The sequence below is a fragment of the Dromiciops gliroides genome, chromosome 3 (assembly GCF_019393635.1).
Source record: "Dromiciops gliroides isolate mDroGli1 chromosome 3, mDroGli1.pri, whole genome shotgun sequence".
Lineage (NCBI taxonomy): Eukaryota > Metazoa > Chordata > Mammalia > Microbiotheria > Microbiotheriidae > Dromiciops > Dromiciops gliroides.
The window spans coordinates 387,870,629-387,896,254 of record NC_057863.1 but is presented as its reverse complement, the minus strand read 5'-3'; the positions used below and the strand labels follow the sequence as shown (position 1 = coordinate 387,896,254).

At 37.1% G+C, this 25,626-nt stretch overlaps 1 protein-coding gene across 3 annotated transcripts in view; it reads left to right on the top strand.

The window, feature by feature from the left end:
- Positions 1-25,626, top strand: part of C3H2orf76 (chromosome 3 C2orf76 homolog) — a 54,831-nt gene that overhangs the window by 2,238 nt on the left and 26,967 nt on the right. For 2 of the 3 annotated variants that reach the window (XM_043994834.1, XM_043994836.1), the window contains exons 2-3: positions 9,077-9,231; positions 21,152-21,202. In XM_043994834.1, the coding sequence (XP_043850769.1) occupies positions 9,077-9,231; positions 21,152-21,202 (206 nt within the window). Of the gene's footprint in view, positions 1-2,928; positions 3,390-9,076; positions 9,232-21,151; positions 21,203-25,626 lie in introns of those variants that run through there. The other variant, XM_043994835.1, reaches the window with a different exon arrangement.

The following is a 25,626-nucleotide window of genomic DNA, read 5'->3' as shown; positions in this document are numbered from 1 at the left end:
TAGGTTAAATATTGGTGTGTTGTAGAATTCCTTTCCTTTGAGGCAAGCCTTGACTTGTCAGTATTATCAGCTTTCTTCTTCCCTGTTCCACCTTCCCCTCTGGATGAAGATACATATCAGAGACACTGGATGAACCATTCTCTTTGAGTCTTAGTTTCCTTATCTGTAAGAATGAGGGAGTTAGACTGCCTGATAGGTAAAGTTCCTTTAACCTCTAAATTTATCTTAAGTTGGAAATAAATAACTTTGATCTAGACTGGAATATCTTTGCTCATTACAACTAGGTGAGGTAGGTAAGCAAGTTTTATTATTAACTTTTCCGATGAGGAAATTAAAGTTCAGAAAAGTTGTGATTTACCCAGCTTTTAGTGGGCTGTAGGTACAAGTTTATTGGATTAAAGTGAGAGGACCTAGATTCAAATACTGGCTGTAATACTCTGATTACCTATGTACTCTTAGGCCTCAGTTTCTTCACCTGTAAAATTTGGAATAGGTTGGGTTAGATCGTCTCTTAAGGTACTTTCTAGCACAATATCTGTGATGCTGATTGGGCAGTGTATTTTTCTTCTGTAAGACCATACCACCTTTTCTAATGCTAACCATTTGCCTACCAATTTAGATTTAGAGCTAGAAGGGACCTCAGAAGTCATTCAGCCCTATTCCTGGATAAGGAACTGAGGTCTTGAGAGGCTAAGTGATTTGCCCAAGGCCCAGGTCATAATAATAATGGGGAAGTCACCTGGCAGCTCCCCAGACCTATACTTTTAATGCTGCCAGCCTGATTTGTTAGAGGGAGTTTTCTCACCAGCAGCTTCCTACATCAATGAAATAAATAATAGGCTAGGTCAAAACAAAGCCAAAACCCCGGAAAAACAGTGCTTTCAATAGATGCCTCTCCTGAGCTATACATAGTGGCTGATTCTTTTTTCTTTTTTTCTTTTCTTTTTTTTTGGTGAGGCAATTGGGGTTAAGTGACTTGCCCAGGGTCACACAGCTAGTAAGTGTCAAGTGTCTGAGGCCAAATTTGAACTTAGGTCCTCCTGAATCCAGGGCCAGTGCTCTATTCACTGTGCCACCTAGCTGCCTTGCCCCGCTCCCCCCCCCCAGTGGCTGATTTTTAACCTTTTTTCTATGTGTTATGGACCCCTTTGCTAGTCTGATGAAGCCAATTTACTTCATTTTAGAATATTGTTTTTAAATGAATAAAATATGTAGGAAACATTTTTTTGAAAAAATTCAAAGGAAACAAATTATATTGAAATATGACTGGTAATATGGTTGGCTGTTTGTAGCCATAGAGATGGGTGTTTTGGATAATGCTGCATCCTCCTCATTTAGCTTTTTATGCCCCAGTAGGTCATTTGTAGATATAATCCTTGGGATCGATGAATCTTTGAATTTTCAGGTACCTTGGAGGTTATTTAGTGAACCCATATCTTAAGTATGGATATCTTCTAAAGTAGTGATGATCTCATATTTATGTAATGGTTAAAATTTGTGAAGTATTTTCTTCACAGCAACCATGTGAGGCTTGTAGTGGAAATCTCAGCCTTCTCATTTTACAAATGAGAAAACAGACACAGAAAGGGTTAGCCCCATGGTCATATAGCTAAGTAAATATACAATCTCTGAAGATAGCTAGTGATAGCCCATTTTGGTACTGGATTGCACTAGTTGTGATTCCATCCCTTAATCTGTTGTGCTAGATCTGGAGGCTGCTTTTGTCAATAGTATTGATTTGCCTAAAAATCACAATATTAAAAATACTTGATAATTTCTACCTCTGTTTATATAGAAATACAACTCAGTTACCTAGAATATAGTCAAGAACAAGGAAGTAATTTTTAAAAGGCCTCTGACTCACCCAAATCAGTCCTCCCAGCCTTTTACTAGAGTTTTACCTTTTCTTAATTCTAATAATAGCTAACATTTATAGAGTACTTTAATGTTTGCTAAGTGTTTTACCTGTTTCTCTTTACAACAACCCTGTGAGTTAAGTGCTATTGTCCTCATTTTACAGAGACAGATAAATAGATGGACAGATTGAGCACTTATTAAGTACAGTTAATCCTCAGCTTTCAAAGGCATAACATTCCTAGAAAACTTCATGAAAGTAAAAAACGCAAATGTTAATACATTGAACCTATGAGAAATAGGGGGTCAGGCTCTCAAGAGCTGTAATCTTTTGCTACAGATTGCTGAAAATACCTTTCTGCATATAATTCTTTTTTTTGTTTGTTTTTTAGTGAGGCAGTGAGGGTTAAGTGACTTGCCCAGGGTCACACAGCTAGTGTCAAGTGTCTTAGGCTGGATTTGAACTCAGGTCCTTCTGAATCCAGGGCTGGTGCCTTATCCACTGCACCCCGTAGCTGCCCCCTGCATATAATTTTTTATAACAAAATATTCTCATAATATGTACTTTTCCTAACACAGTAGCCGTGAAATGACCCACAAGATGCAGGGAAGAGGAGAGGCAAGGCAGGGGCAGTGACGTCCTGTGAGAACAGGAATGACCATTATCTCATTTACCCACAAACTTAGCCACTTTTTCATTTTTTTCGTTTTTTCATAGTGCACTTGAGAGGTTACTTTAGCATTTTCTGGAGCAGATTCATGAACGCTTTTATGAATACTTTCCTCCTTTTTTGCAGATATAAACTTGCATGAATTGTGCCTCTTATTTTTTTCTCTTGTTCATAGTTGTGGATGTGCATGGTTGCCAGCATGACAGTAAACATGAGGTTACTAATAAAATCATGAGAATGCTTAAAGTTGAAAAAGTTAAACTCTCAAATGTTGAGGATTGACTTCTACTTATGGATCAAACACTAAGCTAAGTACTGGGGATGCAAATACAAACAAGGGCAGTGTGCTGGGAACATGACCCATGAAGGATGTTTAGAAAGAGAGGAGAGGTGATAACCTGCCCTGTGTGGAGAGAAGTTCATCTATTAGAGCCTAGTGTCCCAGGGACAGAGTCCACAGTTCTGGTGGAAGGGAGATAAGGATGATGACCAGAGTATCTGCCTCGTGGTGTGGAGATGGCAGGAAATAATGAGGAAACTGAAGTTTAGAGGTTAAGTGACTTACCCAGGCTTGTGCAATGCAGTTAATATCTGAGGCAGGATTTGAGCTCAAGTTTTACTCCTTCGATCCTCCTCAAAATCCAAAGCTCTAAAACCCATGAAATTGATTTTTAGCCCACAGAAAATTAGGTATCAGGATCAAAGAGCTGGAAGGGACCTTAGAGATAATCAAGTCCAGTTTCCTCACTTTAGAAGAGGAGGGCCCAGAGGAATGAAATGATTTGGTAAATTTCACATATATTAATAAAACTATGACTTGAATCCGGCTCCTGAAATTACATCTGGCTATCTGGTACACCACAGGTAAGCCGTCCACTTGAATTTTCAGGGAATTTGTTGCTTGGGCAAAGTTCTCTTGTGTCAAGCTGTTAATTCCATAGCTCTCATTTCTTTTCTGATTTTTTTACCTCCTCTGGCATTTTTATTCCATTTATAATTAAAAACAACAACAAATAACCCCCTTTTGACTCTTGCTTCATCTTTTCCAAGCATTCTACTTAAGTTTGAGCCCAAGCCATATTTTCCTCTGAGGCTTTGCTTTTAGCTGTTTTAGAGTCGTTCTCCTCTGTGTTGGTGTCTTAAGGATCTCTGCCACTATAATAGTTCATTATGATGTAGTTGGGTTTTTTCTCCATTCTTCCAGCCTACTTCCTGTGATGGGTAAAACAAAATGTGTGTAGTCACCTTACATGTCCCCTGTGTGTGGAAAGCTAGCTATGATAACAGTTTAGGCATTAAACATTTATTAAAATATATTAGAGAACAAGTGTCTCTGAAAGAATAGGAAAACCTATCTACCCTCAAGGAGAAATCAGAGTTCAACCTTACTCGTTCTTCTACCACTACCACTACCACTACCACTACCACCACCACGAGGTTCCAACTACCAACTGACAAAATGAACTGCCTTACACACTGCTTCAGGCTGATTGGTTGAGGGTGGTCTCATGCTCAGCAGGGGCCCCTGGTAATAATAGTCTCATATTCCTGACTTTGGACTTGATGTTAGGGCTGGGCTCTTTGCTGCACTCCTGGAGGGAATGTTTGGACTGGTCTTGTTGCTGCTTTCTTCTGGTAGTGAGTGTTGTTATTTTGGGAACTCAAGGACAGACTGGGAACCTGCAAGCTTTCAATGTTACGAAAATAGTCTGATCCAGGACAAAGTCTGATTGATGCCTGCATAGTCTGAGCTCTGCCAATCGCTGACCTGTGTTTGTGTCAGTTCAAGAGTAAACTGAGCTGGGGGCAGCTAGGTGGCACAGTGAATAAAGCCCTGGATTCAGGAGGACCTAAGTTCAAATCTGGCCTCAGACACTTGACACTTACTAGCTGTGTGACCCTGGGCAAGTCACTTAACCCTCATTGCCCTGCAAAAGGAAAAAAAGAGTAAACTGAGCTGGACTCAGCATGAATCAGCCAGCTAGGGAGTTCTTTTGGTTCAGTTGCCTTGGTTATTCCTCTGCAAGCTGGGTTCAATACTGGAAGTGAGAGCCTTCTCTGTACCTGGGGTCCAAGCCACACCATTGCTATTGCTGCTTTCTTCTGAATTTCCTTTTTTGAGTGCAATGCCCACGGCTTCCCTACCTGGGAACGATACTCTGCCCTGGATCTGTGACCAGGAACTGAGTATTGTGTGACAAAGCTACAAGTTGGCACCTGTCCCCACTGCAGTGCCCAGGGATGGGTCTGGGAGTGCCCAGGTTCTGCACAGCCCTTGGCATGCTCTTGGCCCTACCCTATCTTCATTCCCAGTATCTATCTACAAGACCTCCCTGTCTCACTATGCTGAGCTGGGCTAGACATTTCCCCAAGGGGATTTGGTTTGGTGCATTATATCTATTTGGAGAAGTTTGTGAAACAGAGATAACTCTGGCCCCGCCCCCCAATCATTCAAGTGAAACGTGAAACTTCTCCCTCCAAAGTTACTCATACTATCTTTTTTGGGGGGGTGGCAATGAGGGTTAAGTGACTTGCCTAGGGTCACACAGCTAATAAGTGTCTTGTGTCAGATGCTGGATTTGAACTCAGGTCCTCCGGAATCCAGGGCTGGTGCTTTATCTACTGCACCACCTAGCTGCCCCTATACCACTCTCTCTTAACCCAAACCATATGCCTTTCTGTTGCTCTTTGGGTTATTTTAATCTTGATTCTCCTAAATGATTATATTGCATTATTTGCAGTTGTCTTATAGCATCACTAGGAGAATATAGATGTTAAAAATGATGAGCATTTGCTGCAGTGAATAGTTTGGGATAGTTGAAAGTACTTATGATCGAATATAAACTAGCCAAATTTCCTATTCAATTCTGGGCCTAGCTCATTGGCTATAATTTTTGTCTGTTTAAGATATATATACATATACACAACTTGATATACTATGGATTATCTTCACATATATGTCATAATCTAGATAATTTCATCCATTTTTCTTTTCAAGCGTGGATTGTTAGGCAGACCTTTCCTGAACTACAGTGGTTTTCTTTGTAGTGTTTTGGTGCTTATTATAATGAAGTCACTTCTTTATGGAGAGTAGAACATTCGGAGAACCTAGTTATCAATATTTTTTGTTTCTGATAGACTATAGGACATTCTTCTTAATATAAACAAAGACTTTAGATATGGCACAGCTAGATGTTTTATGGTTTCCTTGATATTAATGTGCTGCTGGACATTGAAGAGTTATTTCTTCAGTTACATCTCTTATATGAATTAAAAAATAACAAATTTTATTGATATCTTTTGTCTTTTTATTTCACCAAAGCTTCCTGTAGTATTCCTCTGATTCTTCCTCCCAGAGAGCCATCTCATATATCAAATAATATTTTTAAAGGGAATAAAAAGAGAAAAAAAATCAGCAAAACTTATCAGTACCTAAAAAAAGTCTTAAAATATATGCAATGTACCATACTAGTGGACCTTTCTTCTCTACAAAGGGGTGTGGTGGGGACCTGATCCATTCTTGTTTCATTTACATTGTTGTAGACATTGTGTATATGTTTTTCTTGCCTCTCCTTACTTCACTATACAGGAGTTCTTGTAAATCTTCCCATGCTTCTCTGTATTCAGCATATTCATTGTTTCTTCTAGCACAGTGATATTCCATTACATTCATGAACCACAATTTGTTTAGCCATTCTTCAGTTGATGAGTATCCATTTTGTTTCCAATTCTTTGCTATCGTAAAAAAAAGTGTTGCCATAAATATTTTGGTATATATGGGGAATTTCTTATCAGGGGACTCCTTGGTATATGTACTTACTAAAGGAATCTCTGAGTTATAGGGTACAAACATTTTAAAGCAAATATTGGAGATACTTTGCCTTTATAGGCTACATTTTGTTTCACAAACTCCAGTGCCTTATTGTAATTCATCCTTTTGTCTTTAACTATATACTCCTCTGTTCTGAACCTCCTAGTTCAATTCACAATACACTGTGCACAGGATTGACAAACAAAATACTCCAAACTGTTCCTGCCCTCCCAGTTCTTGGTAATGCCCTTCCCTCCTTTTTGTTTTGTAAAGATACAAAAGACCAATTTTCTCTTACTTCAGGAGGACAGTCACCAAGATGATCTCTTTCCTGACCATATATTCCACTCCTAATAAATCTCTTGTTATTTGACAAGATTCATGATGAGTCTTCAATTCTTTGGGTGAGCTAGTCCCCCGAACCAGGTAGGAAGTTCTGCAGGTCACAGAAGGAGAGACAGAAAGTAAAAAGAGAGGAGGAAAGAGAATGTATCATGTCCACAGGTAGTAAGAAAGTAGCCAGTGGATAATCAAAGATGGTAGGTGACAGAAAGAGAAGAATTGATAAGAGGGGGCAAGCCAGCAGAGGAGATACAAGGAAATAGGATCAAGAGTAGTCAAGGTAAAATGCCACCTTTTTATCAGAGATTGGAGCAAAGAACAGAAGAGAGAATAATGAAGGTCTTTGAGGTGTAGGTGAGTATGAGTAAGGAAATAGTTAACACTGAGATGGCTTCTATTTTCTAGGTAAAGTAGTAGGTGAGGACTTCTGTTGAGAGGGAGGAACTTATTTTCCTTTTACAGATTTTCCTCCTATTCAATACTGTATTTAACAATGTAGTTCTGAATTTTTGTTCTCTTCATTCAGTAACCCCCACTGAATACAATATTTTAAAATAAAACAATCTAGGTTTTAAAGTAAGCCAGATCTGCACAAATATTGTCTAATTTGACAATCCATTATGTCAGTATTCCTATCTTTCCTAATGTGTCTTTTTTTTTACACAAAGCACAGCTTGCTTCCATACCCTCCCTATGGCATAATAGATCTTCCTGTAAGCAACCGCTATTGTGAAATAGTTGCAAAGGTTAGGTTTGGTGGGTTGGGTTTTTTTTTTTTTTTTACCTCTATGTAAAAAAACTTGGTGCAAGGAAACGTAAGCACTTGTTTTGGTCAAGATTAGGTAGACATGAAAATATATTTGGAGTTTCAAATTGAAAATGAAATAAATAGAAATTTTGGGCTACTCGTAGTAGGCAAAAACAGGTTTTTAAACAGCTTCCAACATCTTTAAGTTAATTACATTCAAATAGCGTTTATCAAAAGCATTATGTGCTAGGTACTATGCTAGACTTTAAGGATTTTAAGACTGAAAAGAAAAATGCTGAAATAGCCCCAGCCCTCAGGGTGCTTTCATTCTACCGAAGACGAACAGCATAAGGGATAGAACAGACAAGTAAATATAAGATTATTTGAAGTATGAGAGTATGAATAGCACTGGAGATCAGACAAGACTTCACAAGGGACAGAGGTTTGAGTGGATAGTGAGGATGCAGAAGAGGCAGTAAAGTGTGCCTGATTTTTTTTGTTTTCTAGGAGTTTGGTAGTGAAGAGGAATCCAAACCAAGAGTGAGATCTTGATGGGTTTGGTAGGATCAAGTGAAAATTTTTAAGGATGAGGGCGACCTGACCACGGTGGTAGGCAGTGTCAAAAGAGCTAATAGACAGGAAAACAGTGAAGAGAATAATCCACGGGACAATATCCTGGAGGAAGAGGGGGACAGGGATTGGACCAATAAGCATAGGTAGTGGGCTTAATTGAGGTCATACCAGGTAATAATTAGCAAAGCTGGCATTTGTACCCATGTCCTCTTACTTAAAAGCTTATACTCTTTCTGTTGTACCACACTGCCTTTTCATCTTGTTCCTTTATTTAAAAAAATAGAGTATATCATGAAAGTTGTATTTGAGATTGTTCCTACTGTCAATAAATGGATTCAGTTGCTTTATTTAAAATATTTATCCCTTTATCAATTTCTTTTTGGGAAGTAGTTATGAATTTTGTCCCATATGAGCAGTTAAGATAACATGTCACAGTTCAGGTTTTTTTGTTTTTGTTTTTTGTCGAGGCAATTGGGGTTAAGTGACTTGCCCAGGGTCATACAACTAGTAAGTGTTAAGTGTCTGAGGCCGGATTTGAACTCAGGTCCTCCTGACTCCAGGGCCAGTGTCTATCTACTGTGCCACCTAGCTGCCCCCAACAGTTAAAGTTTTACAAATGGTACAACTTAAAACCTAGTATCTTTTGTAAATATTAAGTCACATTTAATGAATTCCCTTGATATATGAAAATCCAAATTATAGTTAACTATTTTGGGCAAGTGGAAGGAAGTATTAGCATAAATAATTTATAATAAACTATTTGAAAATTCATGTCCATGGTTACATGTCACTCTTGGTTCTTATTCTCCCTTCCACTCTCATTTCTTCTCTTTTGCATTTAGATTGTTTCTGGCTAGAATTTCCTGAAGTTGCAGAAGCAGGAGGATCCCGGGGTTGAGTCAGAGAGCCTCTGACATTGTTGGGAATTTGACTCAAGTTTAGGAGAGCTAGTCTGGTATCACCCCCAACAGAAGGAGATGGCCTTGAAACTCAGTGGGATGATTGGCAAGATGTAAGCTAATCTTATCTGGATAAATCATGATTTAATTATTTATATGTGTATTTTTCTGCATTTAGCTGGCCCTGGACATTTTTTCACATGTCTTCTGAGAAAGCAACGATTACAGTTCGTCTCATACGTTCCTTTGAGCATCGCAATTTCAAGCCTCTTGTTTACCATGGAGTTAATTTGGACCAAACTGTAAAAGAATTTATTGTATTCCTAAAAAAAGGTATGATTTTTAAAGTCTTTTTATTAACATCCTTAAAATTAGTTCAATTATTGCTTTAGTAACATAATTTTTCTTAATGTAGATTCCAATCCAATTTATGGGCTTTTACAATATCACTATTATCAATTTGTTCACAGAAGATCAAGCTTCATGTCCTTTAGATTTGATGTGTGCTATAGCTATGGTACATGTAAAAAACAATCTAGTCATTGGCATTAATAGGAGTTATTTACTAAGGATGCACATATTAGGAGTAATTGCATTTGCACAGCATGGTGACATTTTGTGTAGTTTCTGCCTCTTTCTCCCCCAAGTTGTTGACTTATATGCATTGTTCCACTGAGGGCCCAAAGATTCCATTTTGCTTTTCATCCTCGACCTTCCCACCTCAGTACTGTTTTCCTCAATTTGTAATTTTTGAGTTAAAGATAACCGAGGGAAGAAAGTATCATTCTTTTTGTTGTGATTAGGACTTGGAAGGGTAGGAATTTCTAATACATATAATTAATATGATAGTTCAGCAGCTTAAATTTATTTAGGTACCTTAGTTCTCCAAGGTGTACCCTTCATCTCTTTAGTTTCATCTTCAGTTCCCTCATCTGTACATTTGGGTAGATGGATGAGATGATGGCAAAGGTCCCTTCTAACTTTAATTTCTGACTCTTAAACCAGGGAAGAGAATAGTTTTGACAAAAAACTAAAAGCTAGGGGTCAGGTAGGTGGTGCAGTGGATAAAGCACCAGCCCTGGATTCAGGAGGACCTGAGTTCAAATCTGGCCTCAGATACTTGACACTTATAAGCTGTGTGACCCTGGGCAAGTCACTTAACCCTCTGTGAGGGAAAACCAATCCTCTTTTCAATAATTCTCAGGAGCTAAACAGTGATGTGACAAAGGCTGTTTATTCCCTTTCTTGAGAAGGAGGCACCCTAGTGTGCAGCTAGTGGGTAAAGAGAAAGCTAGACCCTAATGCAAATGGACCCTCCCCTTTTTCATCATTGGTCCAATTACTCAAGGGTTATAATCTACATGCAAAAACTAGCTAATCAGAATGCAGTATTCCCACCCCTCTTCCTTGTATGGGTATAACTCAGGAGTGGACCTTATACTCCCTCATATGGATACAACTCTGGAGCGGACCTTATTGAGACCAGGGCTCCTTGAACCATGTAACCTTGCTAGCCTGAAGGGGAGGAGGGGATCTGAGACCTTTGTCCTACAAACAGGTCAGGAGGAGTATGACACATTGAGAGGAGACAACTACCCATTTTCTCACACTCTCATTGCCCTGCAAAAAAAACAAAACCAAAAAAACTAAAAGCTATTGTGGCCACTTGTTTTCAAACCTTTTAACATAATTGTTAAAGAGGTACAACTGCCCTGTTCAGCTAAATTAAAAAATTTTGTAGATTTATCCTTCCTGAAAATAATCTCTTTTGCTTTTTCTACTTGAGGCTTAGTGGTGATGAAGTGTAGTGTCTACTAAAAAGTACTGTTTTTTTTTAAATTATCAGACTCAAATGTCAAAGTTTCAGAATGAAAGAACCATCATGTTACCTTCTCAATGTATGTCAGGTCCCCAGTGTCCACTAGCTTTGGAGTTGGGGGAAGATATGTTGGAGGTGTTTTTGTGCTCCTTCTTGTCCAATACTATAGAACACATTTCCCATAAGAAACAGTGTTGCTTACCAATGGTGATAATGTTCTCAGGTCAGTCTGAAAAGGCATATTTAACTCATAATGTAGCAGAGCTCTGATACTCCAACTGCTATTCATATTTTTTACTATGATAAACTATATCTGAATTTCCAAATACTTGCCAAACAGTGGACTTTTGGAATATTACCTTTTGGTAAGTTGAGAACTATTTTTGAAGGTCAAAGGATTTAGAGCTGGAAGGGATTTAGGCATTATCACTTTGTAGTCATTTTCCACTCTTCTTTTTCCCTCACAACCCCTCCCTTCTTTTCCCATTGGTATTCCTAAAGCATAGCTTGGAACTCGTCATAGCTCAAGAAGTTTCATTGGCTCCCTGTTTCTTCTTGAATCAAACATCTGCTATGCATCTGTTTAATATTAAAATTTTTCTCAGTCTACCACCAAACTTAAAACTCCTTTGAACTTCTTTTATTTAGTTCAGGGCACCATCATTCTTCCCATGACTCAGCAATTTCATCACTGACTTCTTCCTCTCACTCTTCACACATCAAATCCTGTTGTTCTGTCCGCTCATCTCTCATATATATATTTCATAGTCTTTCCCCTCATGCAGTCACCACCCTAGTTCAAGCCCTCTCATCACTTAGTGATTCTGTCACTGTCTCCTGGCTCAGAGCTCTTTTCCATTTCATTCCATCCTCCACTTGGCTATTAAAGCGATTTTCTTAAAGCACAAGGTAAGGGAACTGGTGGTAAAGTAGAGAAAGTGCTGGGTCTGGAGACTGGAAGACCTGAGATCAAATGCAGCCTCAGAACCTCTGTGCCTCAGTTTCCCCAACTGTAAAATGGGGAGAATAATGGCACCTACTTCCTAGAGTTGTTGTGAGGATCAAATGAGATAATATTTGTAAAGCATTTAGAACATTGTCTGGCAAATAGCAAACACTGTATAAATGCTAATTATTATTATCATCACCACCATGTCTAGTCCCTCTTCAATAAACTCCAGTTTCTCCCTATCATCTCTACCATAAATTCTTGGCTTGATATTTAAAGCTTTTCACAATCTGACCCTTCTTAGCATTCTTGTCTACTTAGGCATGACTCTCCTGCATGTTCTTTATAGTCCAACCCCACTGGCCCACTTGCTATGCCTCACCTACAACATTCATCTCTCATCTCTGTGCCTTTGCACTGGGCAGCTAGATGGTACAGTGGGTAGAGCACTGGCCCTGAAGTTGGGAAGACCTGAGCTCAAAGCTCACCTCAGACACTTACTAGCTGTGTGACCCTGGGCAAGTAACTTAACCCCAAATGCCTTAAAAACATCCAGGGCCATCTCCAATCATACTTGTATATCTTGCCACTGAACCCAGATGGCTCTGGAGGAGAGGGTGATGTTGGTGACCTTGTGCAGCCCTCCCTCACTTAAATCCAATTCAGTGCAAGTCATGACATTGCCCTGATGTCATGAAGGACCACCACCACCACCCCACCACCAGCAGCCTTTGCATTGAACATCTTCAAATCTTGTTTCTGACAATTGACACTTACTAGCTGTGTGACCATGGTCAAGTCATTTAACCCTGAATGCCTCCCCCCCAAAAAAAATTAGTTTTTATTTTGAACTTAAATACCCTGAAAGTACATTTTCACATGCAAAACCACAAAAAGTAGATTCTTTATGAAACTCTGAATCTCCATTTTGTATGGTTAGTTTTTAAAAAAAGAAATATAATAAATTATAAAAATTAAAACTATCCTTGTCTATGCTTTCTTCTGAATTTTCCTCTATTCTCTGCTGTGCATTTGAAAAAATGTTAGAATTTTCCTCTTTTTTTTGGATCATTATTGCTAATTGCCTTTCCCATTTAAAAACCAAGACAGAAGAAAAATATAAGAAAGAAAAAAAAAACCCGAGGTTAGATTTTTTTTTCAGAGATGTATAAAAGATGGAAGCAGGGGCATATAACTAAGGAATAATATGAGAATAATATTTAGAAGGCTAAAGGATAAACAAATTTTTTTGAACTAAATTTGATAGGGCAGTCTCAACGCAGAAAAGATAGTATATGTTCCATGTGCAGTTCCTACTAGGACATTGGAGAATTTGTAGACATTTTGTAACTGGCTCTAGTTTGTTGACTATATGGCAAAGAGGAGCCTCTTTGATTGTATGCATGGCTGGAATTGGCAGCACTAGTTGACCAGAACCTCGTACTTCTATCTGATCTTTTTCTTCCCTGGTGGGATTCATATAAGAGAAGATAGACAAGCTGTGAGGAGGGAGATCTCATGCCCTTCCCAGCTGAGGCCAACATGTGGCCCAGGCATTTAGGTCTCTTCTCTTCTCTTTGTCTCTACACTTATTTTTCCCATTTCTGAGTGAAGGAGATTAGATTCTACAATTTTGTCAGTTTCAAAAGATCAGGAGAGTGAACCTCCAGCAAGTCTGGGAGTAGAGTTTGTGCTGAAATGTGCAGCCAGAAATTCCAATATTGATGTGACACTGAAGAGGAATGAGTGACCTTTGGGACCCAGCCCATCAATAGCTGAGACAGGTAGGGACTCATCCAGCTGTGATGCCATCTTTGGACATGAACTTAGTGTGATCAGTGCTAGGCAGTAAATCTGAGCCTTCTACCCATAGGGACCAACGTGATACATGGGGAGTGCTCCCAAAGTGTGTATTGAGAATCTGCACTTCTGATGTTGTTATACCTTTGAAGTAGAACTCCTTTAGTAAAAGTGAATTGTTCAAGTGGAACTGAGTGCTAGTCATTAATTGCTAAGAGTAAGGATGGGGGAAACACACCTGGAATGGAGGCTAGAGCTGATGGCATGAGAGGAGATACCCCATCTCCACTGGGATGCCCATAATTTCGTGTGGGGGAGATGTAGCTTGCCTCAATCTGGTGGAGAGAGGTCATAGAGCATGCTCACTATACTTGTTTTATTTGTCTTCTGGAGAAGGGAATTAACTTCTAACTGACTATTCAATCGATACACATTAAATGGAAGTTAAAGCCCAAGGATTTCTCTAAATGAGTCAAAGTCTCTTGACCTAGACAATTTATGTCCCAGGCTACTGAAATCATTTATAGATGTGATTGACGAAATACTTTTAAGTAATTGTTGAGGAATTTTGGAAAAAGGGAGAGATGTTGAAATACTGTTTGGCTCTTTTGTCCTGTTTTTCAGAAAGGCAAAGAGGTTAATTCTACCAGTTTACAGGGTAGTGAACTTTATGCTGTTCACAAGCACAAGTCTAGAGTGAATCATGATATGAGAAGCATTGATTGCCTTTAGCCAGTGTGGATTTACTCAAAATGTTGTACCAGAGTAACCTCATCCCCCTCTTCCCTCTTGTTGTAGCTCTAGTATATTTTGGCTTCAGCAAAGCATTTTACAGTCTTTCATGGTAACCTCAAGAAGATGGAAAAATGTGAAAAGAAAAGTGTTAAAATTTGGTAGATTCATAGTTGGCTGAATGACTATTCTTAGAAGGTTGACAACAATTGGGAGAAAAATCTCTTAAATGGAATGTGGAAAGATTATTAGCTCAAGTTCTGTTCTGTTAATTTTTTTTAAAGTAATGAATTGAATAAATGTGAAAAGGGAAAATGAATCAGATATTCAAATGAGGAAAAGCTGGGAGGGATGCCCAGTTCATCAGATGTCAAAATCAGAATTCAGATATACTTTGGCAGGCAGAAGTAATGTATCAGAAACAACAGCCTAATTTATCTATTACATGGATGACTATCTAAGTAATAAATACAAATGTAAAGTTCTGTACTTTAGTTTAAAAAAACCAACACTGCAAATTATAGGATATTGAAAGATGTGGGTAGACAAATTTCTTTTAAAAAAATTAAATTAATTTTTTGTTATATTTTAAATTTTGAACTGTTCCCTCTCTATCCTTCATCTTGCACTGGAGAAGGCCACCCATGAACACTTAATACTTCTCCAGTAATTTAAATATTTATTTGCCTAAAACTTGTTTTTAATAATTATGTTCATTTAATTCCTGGGTTTGTTGTGACAGGTATAGTCCTAGGTATTTTATGCTGTCTACTGTCCTTTTAAATGGGGTATCTCTTATTGTCTCTTCTTGTAGGGTTTTGTTGTTGATACATAGAAATGCTGATGATTTATATGGGTTTATTTTATATCCTGCCTCTTTGCTAAAATTATTAATTATTTCAACTAGCTTTTTAGTTGAATCTCTAGGATTTTCCAAGTATATCATCATATCATGTGTATAGAGAAACATTTTTATTATGTCATTGCCCATTCTCATTCCTTCAATTTTTTTCTTCTCTTATTGCTATTGCTAGCATTTCTAATATAATATTGAATAATATTTGTGATAATAGGCATCTTTGTTTCACTCCTAATTCTATTGGAAAGGCTTTTGGCTTATCTCCATTACAAATAATGCTTGCTGATGATTTTAGGTAGATGCTTCTTATCATTTTAAGGAAAAATCCATTTATACCTATGCTTTCAAGTGTTTTTTTTTATTTTTTTTTTTTTGCGGGGCAATGGGGGTTAAGTGACTTGCCCAGGGTCACAAAGCTAGTAAGTCTTAAGTGTCTGAGGCCGGATTTGAACTCAGGTACTCCTGAATCCAGGGCCGGTGCTTTATCCACTGCGCCACCTAGCTGCCCCTCAAGTGTTTTTTAATAGGAATGAGTGTTATATTTTGTCAAAAGCCTTTTCTGCATCTATTGATATAATCATATGATTTTTGTTACTTTTGTTATTGATATAATCACTTACGTTAATAGTTTTCCTTATTTTGTTTTTGTTTTTGTTTTGTGGTTTTTTGCAGGGCAGTGAGGGTTAAGTGACTTGCCCAGGGTCACACAGCTAGTAAGTGTCAAGTGTCTGAGACCGGATTTGAACTCAGATGCTCCTGAATCCAGGGCCGTTGCTTTATCCACTGTGCCACCTAGCTGCCCCCAGTTTTCCTTATTTTAAACCATCCCTTCATTCCTAGTATAGATTCCACTTGGTCCCAATGTATAATCTTTGTGATATATTGTTGTAGTCTCCTAGCTGGTATTTTATTTAGGATTTTTGCATCCATAGTCATCCTTGAAATTATCTATATTTTCTTTTTCTGTATTTGCTCTTCCTGTTGTGGGTATCAGGACCATATTTGTTTCATAAAAGGAGTTTGGTAGGATTCCTTCTTTGCCTGTTATTCCAAATAATTTATTTAATATTGGAATTAGTTGATCTTTAAATATTTGATAGAATTCACTCTATCTGGTCCTGACACTTATTTCTCAGGAAGCTCATATATGGCCTATCAGTTTCTTTTTCTAAAATAGATTTATTTAGATATTCTATTTCCTCTTCTGTTAATATAGGCAGTTTATATTTTTGTTAAGTATTCTTCCATTTCACTTAAATTCTTATATTTATTGGCATATAATTGGGCAAAATGATTCCTAATAATTGCTTAGATTGTGTCTTCATTAGTGGTATATTCATCCTTTTCATTTTTGATACTATTGATTCAGTTTTCTTTTCTTTTTTAAAATCATACTTATCTGGACAGAAATTTCTATGATTTTGCAGTCAGCATAAGTGACCACATGGTTTTATGTGATATTAACAAAAGTATGGTATCTAGAACAAGAGAAATGATAGCTTTGTTATTATACACACTGGTTAAAACATTACCTCCGTTTGATTTGAGTAGAACTTTTTTTTTTTGGTGGGGCAATGAGGGTTAAGTGACTTGCCCAGGGTCACACAGCTAGTAAGTGTCAAGTGTCTGAGGCTGGATTTGAACTCAGGTACTCCTAAATCCAGGGCTGGTGCTTTATCCACTGCGCCACCTAGCTGCCTGAAGTAGAACTTAAAAAAAATTTTTTTTTTTGAGTAGGACTTCTTAAAGGCACAGTGACAAATTAGTAGGAAGTCAGGTGGTACAGTGTAAGGAGCTCTCTCTGGAGTTAGAAGACTTCAATATTTACTAACTGTGTGAATTTGAGCAAGTTAGTCTCCATAGACCTCTGTTTTCTCATCTCTGAAATGGAAAGGTTGACTTAGATGAACTCTGAGGTCCTTCCCACCTCTTGAAAGTCTATGATCCTGTGATTTTAACATTCAAAGGAGAATTGTTAGCATGGTGATGGGACTTGAAGCCATATCATATATGAAAAAATGGTTGAAGGACCTTTTGATATTGAACTAGGCGAAGAAAAGATTTCTGAAGGGGACATGATAGCAGTCTTCAGGCATTTGGAGGTTTACAATGTGAAAAGAGTAGTTTTTGTTTGTTTTTTTTACGTAGTTTTAGAGGGCATAGCTAGAATTAATGGCTAGTAGTTATTGCAGGCCAGATTGCTGACTGTGTATTCTGACAGTGATTCAAAAATAGAAGGGGATGTACTTGTGAAGTTGTAAACTCCCCGTCCTTAGACTATTCAGACAGAAAATGGATAATCTCCAATCAGGGAATGTCATGGAAATGGCCATACTAGGAGATTAACATTCCCCTAGCTGTTGGTTTCCTTCCTCGAAGCAGAGTCTCTCTGTGGAATGGTCAACAGCTAAGTTAAATGAGCATGCTAGGAGGTCCAGTGAGAGATATCACTATTCACTTGGGGCACAAAGGATTATTGAGAGCCAGGAACCCCAGTGATTTGCTAGAAACTGTCATTTGCTTTTTAAAAAAATCATCTCTCTATACTAGAAATAATAAGAAACTACAGGCATAAGAGCATTAATTCTATTCTTAGTGAATTTATATTCTCATTGTGTTAGGTATGCAATGAAGACATTGGTGGGACAAGAGCTCTAGAATTTTCCAGGTCAACATGGAGTTGATGTTCTGTTGGTATGAATGGTTAACCAGTGAAGAATCCAACTTTTCTGTCATGTTTCCAGATTTCTCCATCTTAGACTAAAAAAGTTAAAACTGGAAGGCATGAGGTATTGTTTACTCTCAAATGCCATATTTTACAAGTGGGGTAACTGATAATTACAGAGGTAGAAAGATTTTTCCTGAAGTCTCAGATTCACCAATATAAGATGAGAAACTTATTTTGGTGTAACATTTGACAAATACCAGCTGTCATATTAAAGACATATGGACATGTCTATTAATTTATCTGATTCCTATGACCTGGAAAATTCTATTTTTTTCTGTATTACTAAGCTGTACATGCCTTTAATCATCATGTAAATTTGTTTCCTTTTCTGTTCATTTTATACATCTTCCTAGGTTTTTTCCTTAATTTTTTTCTATTCATCATTTTTTGCAGCACAGTATTCATGTTAACACAATCTGTTCAGCCTTTTCCAAATCCACCAATACCTGTTTTATTTTCAGGGTTTCTTTCTTTCTTTCTTTTTTTTTTTTGCCATCTAGAAAACACATATGACTTTTCCTTTTGTTCCTAACCTACTTATATGCCTAATAATGTTATTGCTTTGTCCAAGGGTATGTACAAGTATGCGTTTAGTAATTCTTTTGGTAAAATTCCAAATTATTTTCCAGATTGGTTGGACTAGTTTGTGGCGCCTCTAATAGTATTGGGAAAAAAGGATAGAAATTTCCAAGAGACAAGTTTAGGTTTGATTTAAGGAAAATCGTCCAGCACTATCCAAGAGTGGAATAGGTTGCTTTGGGAGATGTGAGGTTCTTTTTCATTGAAGGAAGGATTATCTGCCCCTTCCCTCTACCCCAATTTGGCAAGCGAAATAATTTTGTAATAGTAAGAGAGGATTCTTACTCAAGTGCAAGTTGGACTGGCTGGTCTCTCAGGACCCTTCCAACTTTTTAAGTTTCTGTGAGGCTATGATTACATTCTGAAGTCATGCTAGGGCATAATTTTATACAAATGAGATCAAAAAGCTTATTTAAGATGAACTTTTGCTTTTAATATATACTTACTTATTTTAAAAAGCAAATTAGGCATTTAGTGAAAGAGAATTTTAAAGAAAAATGTCTATTATGAATTCAATAGCATTTTTATGTCCTGAAAAACAATATCACATTCCTTTCCAAATAGATCCCTATTGCCTCCTTCATGCAGCAAGTGTATCATAATAAAAAAAAAAATTAGTAAAACTGTTCAACACGTCAGAGAGCTAGGTGGTGTAGTATATTAGAGCAAAATGCCTGAAGTCAGACACTCTCATCTTCCTGGAGTTCATATGTGACCCCAAGATACTGATTAATTGTGTGACCCTGGGCAAGTCACTTAACCCTGTTTGCCTTAGTTTCCCATTTATAAAATGAGCTGGAGAAGGAAATGTCAAATCACTCCTGTATCTTTGCCAAGAAAACCCCAGTTGGGGTCATGAAGAGTTGGACATAACTGAAACAACTGAGATGCAATACGTCAATTTTGTTTGATAGTATTTATGCTGCTTTATACTCATTTTTGCTATGAGGGAGGAAGGTGCACTTTTTCAATTCTTCTGTGAGGCCAGACATGGTCATTTTGTTTAGACAGTGTTTAGTTTTGTTTTATGTTGTGGTTGTTTTTTTAAAATTCCATTAACTGTTACATTGTTTGGCTTATTTCATTCTGCATCTGTACAGTGAGTCATAACAGGCTTCTCTGAATTCTTCATATTTTTTCATTTCTCATTGGCATAATAATGCTACATTATAGTTATATACCATAATTATTTCTTCTTCTTCTTCTTCTTCTTCTTCTTCTTCTTCTTCTTCTTCTTCTTCTTCTTCTTCTTCTTCTGCGGGGCAGTGAGGGTTAAGTGACTTGCTCAGGCTCACACAGCTAGTAAGTGTCAAGTGTGTGAGGCTGGATTTGAACTCAGGTCCTCCTGCATCCAGGGCCAGTGCTTTATCTACTGTGCCGCGTATCTGCCCCTTATACCATAATTTCTTTATCCATTCCCCAATGATGGGTTTCTATTTTGTTTCCAGCTCTTTGTTACCCCTCTCCCAAATGGCTGCTTTACATATTTTGAAATATATAGGATCTTTCTGTCTTTGATTTTTCTTGTGGGGTACATGTGTAGCAGTGGGAGCTCTGGGTCCAAGGACAGGGGCATTTTAATAATTTTCTTGGCATAATTCCAAATTGCTTTAAAAGGTAGTTGATGTTTTAAACTGGGCACCTTACTCATCAGTCACCTGGTAGATTATGTTTGATATGTGAATGAAATGAAATGTTCTTTTTTTTTTTTTTTTGGTGGGACAGTGAGGGTTAAATGACTTGCCCAGGGTCACACAGCTAGTTAGTGTCAGGTGTCTGAGTCCAGATTTGAACTCAGGTCCTCCTGATTCCAGGGCTGGTGCTTTATCCACTGTGCTACCTAGCTGCCACTAAAATGAAATGTTCATTTAATGAAGGGACTTTAGCCAAAGCAGAAGAATAAATGACAAGGATATACATTGAGGACCCCCCAAGTTCGTTCAACTGAATGAATCTTCCCTGCTCCTGAATAGCCCATTGTGGTCCTTCAGCCAAGCATTAGAGAGCCCCAGGAGCTCTTGTGTCTATTTTATTATCAGGCAACTAGAAAGTGATGTCAGTATCTGATCCTTTAGTCCTTGGACCATTTAGGTCTTGAGAGTGGTTTCATTGCCTCTTTTTTTTGTTTTTGTTTTGTTTTTTGGCAGGGCGATGAGGGTTAAGTGACTTGCCCAGGGTCATACAGCTAGTGTCAAGTGTCTGAGGTGGGATTTGAACTCAGGTACTCCTGAGTCCAAGGCCAGTGCTTTATCCACTGCACCACCTAGCTGCCCCTCATTGCCTTTTAAGGAAAAATTAGTATAAGTACATAGGGCATGCGGGGAGGGGGGCGGAGGGACGATTAGGATATGGGTCCCACCACAGCTGTATTAGTTAATAATTTTTTCATAGTTCCTCTAATACTGACAATTTCTATCTTCTGTCATGTTTTCCAAGTTGCTACATGTAAGGTGGAACTTAAGAGTTAGTTTTGATTTGCATTTTTCTTATTAGTGATTTGGAACAATTTTTAATATGAATATTAATAGTTTTCAATTCTTTCATTGAGAATTGTTTATTTATATCCTTTAATCACCCATCCATTTAGAAATGGCTTTTAGTCTTATATGTTTCTGTTAATTATATATCTTGGATATAAGAACCTTATTGGTGATATTTTATGTAAAAAATGTTTTCCTCATCAAGTTTGCTTTTTTAATTCTAGCTGCATTGGTTTTGTTTGTTCAAAAGCTTTTCAGTAATTAATAATGCATTATTTTTTTTCTCTTTTAACTTTTTCTCTTATAGATGTCCCTTTAAGGACGGGCCTTCCACTCCCATTCAAGCATTATAAATATGGTATGTGAATTTTCTTAAATCTTGAAAATACAAATTTAATATAATTTGATATTTTATGTTGAATTCAAATGTGTAGTGTACAAATATCAAGTTAATGTTTGTAAAAAGAACCAAGTAGCAAGTATATAGCAATATATGTATACCTTAGTTGAAGTATTAATGGATTATAACTTGGGATACTAAGTTTTCAGGTATTTTTAAATAGAATTCTTTATAAATATGGTGTATAGGGGGAAATGCTAAAATAAAATTTTTCATAAAGTGATTGGAAAAAGAAAATTGTTTAAGAAGTTTGCCTAATAGTTTTTAAAAATTTAAATATAATTAAGGATATTTATCTATTGGACTTGATATAATAAACTGGTGATTAAAAGCAGAGGAAGGGATTAGATTTCAGGTCCAGGTATAGACTAATATCAATAGGAAAGATTTCTCAAGTTGTGGGGTACTACAGTTCATAAAGTTTGAGTATTCACTTGAAGGTTATGATGCATATAACAAATATTTCTCTTATTTGGTTGAGCCATTTGAGAATGTGAATTTTTTATTACTTTAAATCATTTTTGAGTGGCTTTTAACTTTGTTCCCATTTGGTGTAGAGCAACTTATGACCCCAAATACTTTGAAATCACAGTTCTCTCCGTGCTTATGCATTTTAATATCTAGAGACTAATTGTGAGGTCACAAGGGGTAGTCAAGCAAGAGGTGAAGGCAGTGAGTGGAAAATCCTTAGATTTATGTTCTTAAAGAATTTACATAATAAATATTAAATCAGAGAATGAAGTGAAAAGCATGGTTAAGGTAAATATGAGACTTCTTAAATGTAGCTTTCAAAATAAAATCGTCTGAGATACAATATTAAACCTGAATCAATTGCACGGACATTTTCAAATTATACTTGTCACATACAGTTTCCCTTTTTCATATTTTTTAAAGTTTAGAAATACCATATACATAATTCTGATAAATTTTGGATAAAGTGGTACATTTAAATGCCCACTGTGCTAAATATCATTATGGGGGCTAAAATATACTTAATATTATTTTACTTTACTCACATTCTTGCCTCTAGTGTTTTACACTATTAAAAAAATTTGAATATTGGCACCTCTACATTTATTTGCCAGTGATGAAATGTAGCATTGTGATAGACTGTTAAAAACGCCCAAACCAGATGAATGCACATCTAAAATCTGTCGATTTTTGCTCAGGAAAGAATTTCCCAACACTCAATTTTCTGACATGCTATCATCAAGTACTTACCATCTATTGTGATGCAAAGTATTATGTTAGACATTGAGAAATTTAGGAAATTTAGGAAGTATATTTAAGTTTTTATTAAGTTAGTTTTCCAGGAAGGAGAGGAGAGGAAAAAATATACTTGGATCTTGTATATGTTGTTACTTATACTTAATATTAAGAATGCCTTTAAGAGTAAGAACAAGAGAAGGGAAAGAAAGAAAAGCAAATTACAGAGATGGGAACAGTGTTGCAATCATGTTGTAGCTATTTCTTTCTGTTGTTAACTATTTCTTCTTACCCTCTTTCCCTTCTTAGAGAAATCCTATTGGTTAAAAATAGTTGGTGAGATTTTTGTGGTCAGTTTTTTTTTTTAAAGTCAACAAATGAAGTCCTTCAGTGTGGTGTTACGAAATATAGTAGGACTTGCCAGAAAAATAATTATTACTATTGAAAGAAACACTAGCAAAATCTATAGAATATATAAGTATTTTCAAGTCAAACTTTTGGGATTAGTAAACTGTGGGTTGGATTCCAAACAGCTTTTGAACTCCCCTTATCAGAGAATATTTTCCAGTTTCTCCAAGATGCCATAAATAGAGGAAACAATTAACTCATGTGTGCTTATAGTTCAATCGGTTCTCTTTGATGGGGATGGATTATTAAAAATAACAGATACTGACTCTGCAAGCTTGGGCAAATCAATGAACATCTGAGTGCTCCAGGCAGTTTTACAACTATAAGTTGGTGGAACAGTTACTGGTCTCCATTGGTTGGGAGAGTTTCCTGTACTAAGAAAGTAAGTCATAGGCAAAAAGAAGCCCCAGTTATTTTTGTTTGACTTTAAAATGCTTTGTATGATGTTTTTTATCCACAACTCTCTCCAGGTCACTAATGACCATTCTGTTGATAAATTCAACGTCCTCCCTCCCCCCATCTTTATCCTATGTGACCTTGTGGTAGTATTGGGCATTCTTGACTTCCTGTTCCCTCTTGATATCTTGTCTTGCATCTGTCACATTGTCCTTTCTAGACCTTTCTCCTGCTTCTCTATGCTCTTTTCTCTTTTTGGCTTTACATCTTTTGTTAGAATTTTTTCTTTTTTATTACTAAATTAATCATTAGTAAACAAGCATTTCAACATAGAAAAAATAAAAAGAAATAGGCTATATAAGAAACTGAATTACTGTTCTGTAGTTTTTTTTTTTTAAAGAAGCATATATATTAGATTAGGGGGCAGCTAGGTGGCACAGTGGATAGAGCACTGGCCCTGGAATCAGGAGGACCTGAGTTCAAATCCAGACTCAGACACTTGACACTTACTAGCTGTGTGACCCTGGGCAAGTCGCTTAACCCTCATTGCCCTACAAAAAGTAAAACAAACAAAAACAAAAAGAAGCATATATATTAGATTTAATATATAAATAAATAAAACCGCCCTATTGTGTCTACTCCCTTCTGCATTTTTTTTTGTTGTTTTCTGTGTATCAAAATATATATTATTGAGGATCATTTTTTTTGTGTGTGTTTCTGTCACTGTTTACTAATATGCTATCCCACCCCTTCTTCTCCCTGGGTTGAAACCCTTTCTTCTCACAAATATATATTGTTCAGAAAAACAAATCAACATTTTGGCCATTTCTAAGAATGTCTCTTTATACACACACGCGCGCGCGCGCACACACACACACACACACACACACACACACACACACACACACACACACACACACACATATATACTTTTTTACTGTATTTCTGTCCTTTATGTACTCTCCCATTCTAGCCAAATTTGATTATCCTCATCCTCTCACATATTTACCAGCCAGTTGCTCCCAGTGTTCCTTTCTCTCTTTTAATCTTTATCTACTAGATCTTTCTCTTTTGCTTACAGATATGCCCCAGTTTCCCCCATCCTTAAAACTTTTACTTGACCCACAATCCCCTCCCCCCCTGCTGTCATACTATATCTTCTGCCTTTCACAGTCAAACTCCTAGGAAAAGCTGTTTATATTTAAGATCATGGGACCATAGATGTAGAACTGGAAGGGACATCAGCGATCATTTAGTTTCAGTGACTCATTGGTACACAGATGACAGATGGCAGAAATACAAACATTACAGAGTTAATGCAAGTCACTATACATTTCTCCCTACTCTCTATAATGGTTGAAATATTCAGCCTTGTTTCTTTTTTTTTAAATAAAGTATTTTATTATTTTTCCCCGTTACATGCAAAGATAGTTCTCAACTTTTGTTTATACAAGCTTTCCAATTTCAGATTTTTCTCCCCCCCTCCCTTCCTTCCTCCCTCCCCTAGACAGCAGGTAATCTGATATAGGTTTCATATATATGTGTATATATATATATATATGTGTGTGTGTATATATATAGAACAACATTAAACATATTTCTGCATTAGTCATGTTATAAGAGAAAAACCAGAGCAATGAGGAAAAACCTCAAAATAGAAAAACAACAGCACCAAAAACAAATAGTATGGTTCAATCAGCATCTATACTCCACAGTTCTTTTTTTTTTTTTTTTTCCTGGATTTGGAGATCCTCTTCTATCATGAGTTCCCTGGAACTCTTCTGTACCATTGCATTGGTGAGAAGAATATAGACCATCACAGTAGACCAACACACAATGTTGATGATACTGTGTACAGTGTTCTTCTGGTTCTGCTCATCTCACTCAGCCCACGCAAGACCCTCCAGGTTTCTCTGAACTCCTCCTGCTCATCGTTTCTTACAGCACAATAGTATTCCATTACATTCATATACCACAACTTGTCCAGCCATTCCCCAATTGATGGGCATTCCCTCAACTTCCACTTCCTTGCCACCACATAAAGAGCAGCTATAAATATTTTTGTACATGTGGGTCCTTTTCCCTTTTCCATGATCTCTTTGGGAAAAAGACCCAAAAGTGGTATTGCTGGGTCAAAGGGTATGCACAGCTTTATAGCCCTTTGGGCATAATTCCAAATTGCTCTCCAGAATGGTTGGATCAGTTCACAGCTCCACCAACAATGCATTAGTGTTCCAATTTTTCCACAGCTTCTCCAACATTTATTATTTTCCTTTTTTGTCATTTTAGCCAATCTGATAAGTGTCAGGTGGTACCTCAGAGTTGTTTAATTTGCATCTCTCTAATCATTAGAGATTTAGAGCATTTTTTCA